This window comes from Podarcis bocagei (assembly GCF_964188305.1).
Source record: "Podarcis bocagei genome assembly, chromosome: 1".
Lineage (NCBI taxonomy): Eukaryota > Metazoa > Chordata > Lepidosauria > Squamata > Lacertidae > Podarcis > Podarcis bocagei.
The window spans coordinates 82,478,351-82,487,715 of NC_138125.1; the positions used below are offsets into that span (position 1 = coordinate 82,478,351).

The 9,365-nt window shown below is 46.0% G+C and overlaps 1 protein-coding gene across 5 annotated transcripts in view; it reads left to right on the forward strand.

Moving 5' to 3' along the window:
- Positions 1-9,365, forward strand: part of RAB3IL1 (RAB3A interacting protein like 1) — a 30,602-nt gene that overhangs the window by 16,597 nt on the left and 4,640 nt on the right. The window contains exons 5-11 of one of the 5 annotated variants that reach the window (XM_081212524.1): positions 2,209-2,427; positions 2,948-3,073; positions 5,127-5,255; positions 5,379-5,491; positions 6,718-6,741; positions 7,640-7,739; positions 9,107-9,173. In XM_081212524.1, the coding sequence (XP_081068650.1) occupies positions 2,209-2,427; positions 2,948-3,073; positions 5,127-5,255; positions 5,379-5,491; positions 6,718-6,741; positions 7,640-7,739; positions 9,107-9,173 (778 nt within the window). The remainder of the gene's footprint in view (positions 1-2,208; positions 2,428-2,947; positions 3,074-5,126; positions 5,256-5,378; positions 5,492-6,717; positions 6,742-7,639; positions 7,740-9,106; positions 9,174-9,365) is intronic. The other 4 variants (XM_081212526.1, XM_081212525.1, XM_081212527.1 and 1 more) reach the window with 4 other exon arrangements.

Consider the following 9,365-nt stretch of genomic DNA (forward strand, 5'->3'; position numbering starts at 1 on the left):
CAGTTTGAAAGAAGGGCTAATATGCGGCAAGGAGCAGGTAAAGGTGACTTTCTCATTGGTCCAACTCACGTTCCATGAAAAGAGAAACAAAGCAAGTTTGGGACCCACTGCTCTAGACCTTTTTGAGTTTGGAAAAGACATACAGCAGGATGGGAAACCTCAGGCCCAGGCAGCAAACCCAGCTCCCTAAGTCTTTCTTCCCTGTCTAGGCCTCAAACCTTCTGCAGCTCACACCCATTCAGCCCAAGCCTCGCCTCTCCCTGGCCCTGCTCCGCATGTGCTTTTGCCTGGCTGGATCATGTCCTTGAGCTGTGGTAACCCCTCTTAACTTGCCTGTAAAGGAGAGATTTTGGGGGTGTTTGTGTGTGTGGAAACCTCTGCATTCTTGGCTGAAATATGGCCTACTGTTGCTCCACCCTCTCTTGCCTCTTACCCTTGCTCACCTCTGAAGTTTGGCCTCCTTGAAAGCTTCCCAGAAGGGAATGCCTAAAAAAGGGCTTCCCACCCTGATACACAATGTCTTAACTTGGGTCCTCCACCATGAGAAAATTTCTTCAGATGACTCTGCACTCCTCCGTTTTTGGCCCAGGATTCTGTGCCTGCTCTTTATCCAAAGGCTTCTGGCATTACTTGGCAGTGGCTGCTCATGTTGTGACTGTTTTGGATGAATGCTCAATTCAGTCACAGTTCCAAGTGGCTTTTTGGGAACAAGGATGCGAGGCATTTAATAAATATTCAAGCAAGATCAAGGGCAGAGGTGCATCTTTGTGCCTCAATTCCGGCCGGGACACAGGGAACGCTTGTGAGGCTAAGAGCAGATATGGCCCAACGCTCTGTTGTTAGCTGAAAGGGCAAGAGATTTGCAGAGCGCACTGGGTGGAGAGAACAGATAATTAATGCCTAGAGCACTGCAGTTCCACTCCAGCAAGCTTGCAAGGTCCCTGTCTCAAATTTCGCCTGCCCATATAACTGCTCCCAGCGAAAAGCAAGGGAATGCAGTGGTAGGTGGCCCCACCTAACCAGTCCGTCTGCCAGGGAGGCCATTGAAGGTTAGTTGTTCCTCGCTAATGCAGTGGTCCCTGTAACCCCTTTCTTGATAAACTTTGTAGAACCAGCTTCTCTAGAACTACTTGAATGTCCAAAACTCTGAGACAATGCCTGAGGGTTTCTGAAAAGGATCTGTAGCCAGCAGTCCAGAATGTAGTCATAAAAAATCTCATTACCATATGGCTGCAGTGCCACCTGTTGACAGTCCTAGGCAAAGCATACAAATGCTTTCTGTCTCTTCACACAAGCTGGATTCTTGGGTGTATTTTTTTATTAGATTCCTGAGAAGTGCTGCATTTCAAGTCCAAATATTTTGACATTTTAACCTTCCCATTTTAGGGGTGGGGGTGGGGCGGGATAGGAAACTGTGGCTAGGACTGTACCAGCTTGCATATGTTCAACACAGAAGTGACTAGATTTTTTGAAAGTGCACTCCTAACAGACAGCCAAGGCTGGTGAGGGGCAGGTGACAATACTCACAGCACAGCATCCCAGATATAAGTGTGGGGGGACCACGTTAGCATACTGTGCAAATAAAAATTCTGAATCAGTGAGAGCTGAATTTGGCAACCCGTATCCATAATAAAATATGCTTCGTTTTGCATATTTCATGATTCCTCTGTTACGTTTTGGTGTTCCTCCTCATAGATGTGCATCAGGCATCTTCACTGTGCAGCTTTCAGCAAATGCAGAAAATGCACCTCTTTATCCTTGCCCTGATGGAACAATCACATTAGCATGACATGAGGGTGAATAACTTTGTGGAGTACTGCAGCCCATGCCTCCTGACCTCTGGGCATCTGACCCACCTCTGGCTTCTGAGATTTCACCAGGCATTACTCATGCACTTTCAGTCTTACCTTTGTGCTCTTAAGCACTAGATATTTTTTAGTATTTTAGGTAGGTGTCTGCACCTGCATGGAACAAGGAGCACATGCAGCTTCGGCTGCACAGCTTGATGCTCTAGACTTCATCAGGCTCCCTTTTCCTTTTTAGAGAACAGAACTGAGTGGGTTTGGGTGAGCCATTACATGTTCTGCAGGAAACAGGCAGGCAGGTCCCTGGATTGCATTCAGAGCACCTGCTTCCTGTGTGGAACTAGGTCCTGTGATGAATGAAGAACATGGCACCGGTGATCTCTTTTTGTCTCCTGCCACCCAGATTGACATGCTGCAGGCGGAGGTGACCGCCTTGAAGACTCTGGTAATCACGTCTACGCCTTCTTCCCCCAACCGGGAGTTGCACCCCCAGCTCCAAAGCCCCTCCAAGGCAGTCTTCAGAAAAGGGCACGGGCGGAATAAGAGCACCAGCAGTGCGGGCGCTGCCACTGCCGCCAGCCAAGGCCTGCCTGTGGAGCCAGTCAGCAGTGAGTTCAAAGAGGTGGGTCAAGTTTATGGGTCAGCATTCTCGCTTGAGGTTTTGGAAGGAGGGGCTACTTAGCATCCGTCACATTGGGGAGTGGTGCACATGAGTGGGGTGTGTGGTGAGGTTAGGGTTCAGAGGGGAAAGGTCCTTTTTATCTTGAAACTTGCAGACCCTTCTCTGCTCCACTACAGAAAGCAATTGAATAGCCTTAAACTGACCTCGTTTCATTGCATAAGTCTGGCCAGGTTCTTTAGCTGCCCTGGACCAGAGCCAACAATTGCACTAGGAATGTGGTTGAGGGGGACCTTAAAAGCAGGTGTAGGCAAGAACCTGAAAAATTCCTTGAGTTGCTTTGACTACCACCTTTATGCAGCTTCATGGGGCTTTGTGCTTTCTTATGAACGGAGTCTTCCTCTTCCAAATCTTCTCTCCCTCTCACACCGTTTTGCTTTCTCTCCTTGTCTTTCTGTCTCTTCTTCCTTCCTGACCCTGCTACCTTGTCTGCCTATCTGTCTGACCCTCCCATTCCTCAAAGTCTGGGGTGCCCACCCTCCTCTCCCTCCTTCTCTGTATCGTCCCTGCGAAGGCTATCCACATCACCTATGAGCCAGGCTGGCAGTCCCTGGCATCAGACTCTTCCTTCTCTTCTCTCTCATGGCAGGTAATCTCTCTCTCCGTTTGGGGTGGCAGCAGGGTGACCCGATGGGGAGGAGGAGGACGGGGCTCGCCCGCCTTTCTAGTCTCTCTGGCAAAGAGATGGTTTTGGCAGGCAAAGCCTTTTAAGCAAGCTTGAGGTGAAATCTCTTCTACAAAACCACTCAAGGGCACAAGAGCCTCGTTCTCCTTGACATCGGTTTGTCCTGCTTGGGGAAAGCAGGAAGGCTTGGATGCAGTAGCCTCTTACAGCTCCCCACCGCTTTCCGTTCTTTCTTTACTACTAACGCCCATTTTTGTTCTGTTTTCTCTTTAATTGTTTCCTCCCTTCCCTCACCCCATATTGTGGCTCTGAAGTTGCCTCCCGGTGTCAGGTGAGCAGTCTCTGTAACATGGCGCTTGTATGCTGTTGGTTGAGACCTTTCCCGGGGGGGGGGCAGGAGGAACTTTTTTCATGGTTATATCATGCCTGTCTTGTAGCTGTTTCTTCTCTTCAGCGTGGCGGGGGCAGGCGAGGGAACAAATTATTCTTAAATATTCAGCTTGGGAAGCAGCTAACTCGTTTAAAGATGCAACCAGACACAGCATAGTACAGTTGTTTCTGCTCAGGGCATTTTTTCAGGTGGGCACCATTGCCATTATAAGAGAACAAGGGAGGCTTTAATTGTGAGTTCTGGCACCACCTCCTCTAGAAAAATAGCGCCGCTTTTGCTGATAGGCCTTGAATCCCAGGGTGCCCTAAGCTCTGGTGTATGTCTTTTAGAGCAAGGCATGCTGGGAGTGGTTGGGGAATCCCGTCAGTGACTTTCTGGCTGAAGAGGGAGAATCTGGAGTCACTTCTGGATTTTAAAACTGTGTGTTAGAAAAAGCAGAAGTATTCTTGCCTTTGGATATGATTGATTGATTGATTGATTGATTGATTGATTGAATTTATATACCGCCCTATACCCAGGGGTCTCAGAGCGTTTCACAGAATAAAATCAAGATATAAAACCACGAAATACCTAATAAAAATAAAAACAACAACCCAATAGTGCCCCCCTCCCACACAAAAAACAATTTGGAAGGGCTTAGGATGTAATATGTGACAGTGCCACAGTGTGGAAACCCGAGAGCTCAGAAACCAGAAAGTAATTGCGGAGAAAGAGGTGACCAGAATCTTCAAGGAATCAGGGCTTACCTGACCCCTTGCAAGTTTAAGCTATGGGTGTCATTTGTCTTGTGAGCCTGCTCCTTGGAGTATTTTTGCCTTTCTGCAGTGTCCCATAAAAGGCCTTCAATGGAGGGCTCCTTATGCTGATTTCCCCTCCCAGCATGCTTGTTTCTGGGTTCTAGAATTGGGCCCAAGATCAGCACAATAAAATTTGCCTGTTTTCCCCTGTGGACTTTGGGTGACCCTTGTTTGCTTGGCTGGGAAGTGAGTTCTCTCCAGCAAAGCAAGGTGGCAGCTAAGCTCACAGCAGACGGGCACCACATGGGATGGCAGTGGAATAAACCCGCTTAGTGGCTGCTGTTCTTCTATCTCCCATTGGCACAGGGCTGGGGAACCTGTGGCCCTCCAGATGTCAACGGCCTCCAACTCCCTGGCCATTGGCCATGCTGACTGATGGGAGTCAGGAATCTAAAACATCTGGGTGGCGACAGTAAGCATTCATCCTGAAGAAGAAATTAACCTTCCACAGCTCCTGCGGTGGGTGTGTGGACACATACTGGCTTGGGCATTTTGCAGCTAAAGGTAAACGCTCCCATTGCTTAAATTTATCTGGTATTAGGATGGATAGAAAGTATGCTGTCTCCTGATGCTGTTTCCCTTGGCATGGCCCTCTTTTTCTTCTTGTAGACATTGCTTCGTGTCTGGAGTCTTACAGATTCCAAGGCAATGAAGTCTGCTGCTTTGACCCACAGGCCACACTTATTCTGCCTGTTTGCCTCACAGGTTGCACACCAAATACTGCTTAGTCTGAGGTAACCTCTTGGTTCTTGTACGCTAAACCCTGCTGAATCCTTTGTCTCTCCCCTCACCCCATTGTCTGCTCTTCTGTGTTTCTTTGTCGCCGTAGGTGGATTCCATCTTGTTTGCCGAATTCCAGGCTTGGAAAGAGTCTCCAACTTTAGATAAATCATCTTCTTTCCTCGAAAGGATTTACCAGGAAGATGTAGGGCCATGTCTAGACTTTACTAAGCATGAGGTGAGATTAAAAAAGGTTTGGACCGAGGTTTTGAGAGAGCTGGCGTGCTGGGATTTGTTCCAGCAACTGCTCCCTCCTTTGAACCTTGCCTTGACTTCCCTGCCTTTGTTTTATTTGTTGCAGCTCTCGGAGCTGATCCAGGCAGCTGTGGAGCAGAACACGCTCACTATTGAACCCGTGGCTACCCAGGCGCTGCCTGTGGTGAAGGTGTCGGCCATTGAATGCGGCGGACCAAAGTAAGGAAATATTGGCCGCCTCTGCTGCCTCCCCTCCCTCCTCACACAGATACACATCTGGCCTCCTTCACTGCTCCAGGAGCAGTTGCCTAGCAGAGGGAAATGCTGGTTAGCTGTTCATGGAGTGCAACTGGTTTATTCCTTCCTTTTATATCCCACTTTTCAGCATGCCCCATGTGACTCACAAGATAGGAAGGAGAAATCAAAGCAGGGAAGGAATCAATGACAGCAAAAGTGGGGAGGGGAATGAAATCTTGAACGGGCACAAAAATAAAGCTGCATTGCAATGAATTTTGCAATAAAATAGGCAAACAAGAAGGGAGTTGTAAAGCAGAGGAAGGGAACCTCTGGCTCTGATGTTGGACTAGAGACTCCCATTATTGCTATTGGCCATTCTGACTGGGACTGATGGGAGTTGGAATTCAACAGCCTCTGGAGGGCCACAGATTCCCCATAAGGGTTTGCAGATATTTTTGTTTTTTGTATTATTACTTAATATTTATCTTGGACACTGCTTTCATAGCCTCAGGTGATGAAGTCGTTTATAAATATGTAAAACAATAATACCCAATACTAATAAATATGGTGCCACCATCAGGAAATCCCTGTGCTTAATAACTGCTGCCCCAGAAGGTTTTTGCGGGGGTGGGGGGCATTTTGGTACATTTGGAACAGTGTAGTTATAAATTCACCCAAGTATGCAGGGATGGTTTTTGAGTGCAAAGAGCCTTCTGTGAAAGGAGGAGCAACAAAGGAATACACCTCATAGAATAAAGCTAGCATTGCATATCAAGCTAAAAAGGCAGCAAGCCATAAAAACAAGAGAATATTGACCATTAGAAACTTGTTCAAATGAAAAGCTCTTTATTGCATACTTAAAAGCAGGAAGCAAGGGAGCGTGGAGGCATTCCTGTCTTTGTGCCATCACTAAAATGGTCCTGACTTATGTCCCCATTTGTCTGGTCTCAACAGGATGGAGAGCAGGGCCTCTGATGGGCAGGTTAACCTCAAGGTTCTCCTTTTCTGAGCAACAGCTCATGTAGGTGAAGACTTAACTTTCATAGCATCAGAAGCCAAGGGTGTGACTGAAATCACATGGATTTTCTCTCCCCTCTTTAAAAAAAGTCTTTCTCCAGCGTCAACCATGTTTTCTGGGGTTTGCCAAACAGAACACCTTCTGTATTTTCATCCTGATTTTGGTTTCCTCCTCTTGTTTCTTCTCACAGTGGCTTCCGGTCCCAAATTGTAACGTAAGTTACTTATTTTAAGGCAACGATGAAAGGATGCCTTGCTCCACTAATAAGTTACTAACTTGCCTACTTACTAATGGCCTTGAAGTTGGAACTAGAAAGTAACTCTTGAAAATTCATGGTGGTTAACCCACTGAAAGCATATCAGTCATCCTTGCTTGGAATTCTCTTTGAAGTTGATGGCCTGACTTTCTGTGGTGCTGGGTATGAAAGCCTAGAGAGACCTCTGGCCAATAATTTTCAATGTTATTCTGGAATATTAAACCCACTTGGCTTTCAGAACTGCCAAAAATGTACCTAATGCTTCACTAACATTTTTCACTTTCAAACACAGATGCAAGAAAGTTTGCCTGCCTGCAAATAGCCTGGGAAGCCTCCATTTCACACATGACCCAATCCTAAGCATGCTTACTCATAAGTAGTGCTCTTTTTCTTAAAAAAAATATGTTTAGAGGTACTCTCATTTTCCTACTCATATTGAAATACTTTGCCTCAATGAGGCCAAATTCACAAAATGTTTAGGGGTATGCATCCCCCTGCATCCCCCCCCCCAGAAAAAAGCACTTCTTATAAGTAAGCCCTACTGAGTTTGGTGGGGCTTCTTCCCTAAGAAATATGCTTAGGATTGCAGCCTTCATCACTGTATCCCCTGTTTGCTAAGGGTAGCAAATAACTGAGAGTGATGAAACAAGAATATGGTGTACAATATCTTGAAGAACATGTCTCTGAAATTCCATATCCCAATGTTCTCAATAACATCATGCATTAAACTGTTGGGTCTCTTGGTTTGGCTTTCACTAATCACCGGCATAGTTTGGCTTCTCTTTTTCTTCTTCATTCCTTTTGTCCATTCATGTCTTTTGAGGACAAGCTGCTTTTCCTTTCTCCCCTTTTGCAGGAAATGTGCTCTAAGTGGCCTGTCTCGGGCCTGTAGGCATCGCATCAAGCTGGGAGACTCTGGGAATTACTACTACATCTCCCCTTCCTGCAGGGCCAGGGTAAGTCTCCCAAGAAGCCCTGAGATTATTTGCACAGGGGCAGGGGCAACAACCATCACATGGAACTGTCTGGTCCTCAGCATGATCCTGTGGAAGTTAACACTTGCACTACAAATGTCTGCAGTCTTTTGTTTTGCTGAGAACACAATGTCCTTCTGCCATTTCTGAAGAACCCAGTGCTCTTGTACATATTGCTCATGTACAAAACAAACCGTGTTTTTAAGTCTAACATGTATTGTTCAGGCTCAACCAGAGCTGAATTCATCAGATGCATTAAGTAAGCTGTGAAGTGGTGGATATTACACAAGTGGGACCTGTTCCCAGCGGAGGTTCTCCTCTTCATGGACCCAGCCAGTCATCTGATCCTCCAAGATGCTAAAGGGTTCTAGCAAGGCATTCACTTCTTGCTACCCCCCTCACCCAAAATAAAAACCTGGTTCCATTTTGCTTTCCTAACTGACACACAGCATTCTTTTGCTGTTGGTCAGGCTCCGTCTGCATTGGGCTGTTCTTTGTGGGTTTTTCCTCAGTAGGTTTTTTTAATATATTGCACTTCTATAAACTTTGGGGTTTGGCTCCAATCTATCAGCACTCACCAACAGAGTTTGCTGTTAAACTGAGGATATCCACATAACACTGTTCCATTTTTCATTTAAGGAATTCATTATGGGTTCCAAGTAATAAAATAAAATGCTGCCTTACTTTTTCAGTGGAAGTCTGCGAATCATTAGAACACATTATTGCTCACAGTGTGCAGAAAAGCCCTGAAACACACATACACAAATGTTCTTTGCCAAATCTGCTATGTTTATCCTTATAAACATACCTGAGCCTCTTTTTTCCATTTTTTAAAAAACTTCACGAAACTCTCTTAGTCATATTGGATTTGCCTCTCCTTCTCTAGTGTGGCTTCTGTTCCTTTGTAGGATACCAAAATAATCCTGTAGCAAATCCAAAGACCCATTGTTTCCTCCTGTTGAGACATGTTTTCCCTCTTCTATTGAGCCCATTCTTTGCAAAGGCTGCATAAATATGTAACTTATAAATGTATATGAATATACTGTATTGTAAATATTTTAGTTATCAGTATGTCAATTGTTGTTACTAATAATAATTTATTATGTTTATAATATTTTATTATGTTTATATCCCACTTTTCCTCCGTGGAGCCCAGGTGGTATACATGGTCCGTCCCCCCTTTTCCTTTTATCCTCACAACAATCTTGTGGGGTAGGTTAGGCTTAAGAGGCAGTGCCTGGCCCAAAATTATCCAGTGAGCCTCATGGCTGAGTGTGGATTTGAACCCTGGTCTCCCTGGTCCTAGTCCAACATTCTAACCAGTATTCCCTCCCTCTTTATTTTTCCAGATTACAGCAGTATGCAACTTCTTCACCTATATCCGTTACATCCAGCAGGGACTGGTGAGGCAGGATGGTAAGTGATGTGTTGGCCTTTCCCATTTTGGATGTGAAGTCTTGGCTGCTCCCTTGTTGCTTACTGGCTAGCTCCTAAGACTGTGCAACCACTTCCTAGCATGGAGGAACTGCTGGCTCAGAGCTCAGCTTTTCATTCAGAGACTTGGCAAGGAGCTCCCAAGAGGGAGGGATCGATTCTTCTCCACCCCAT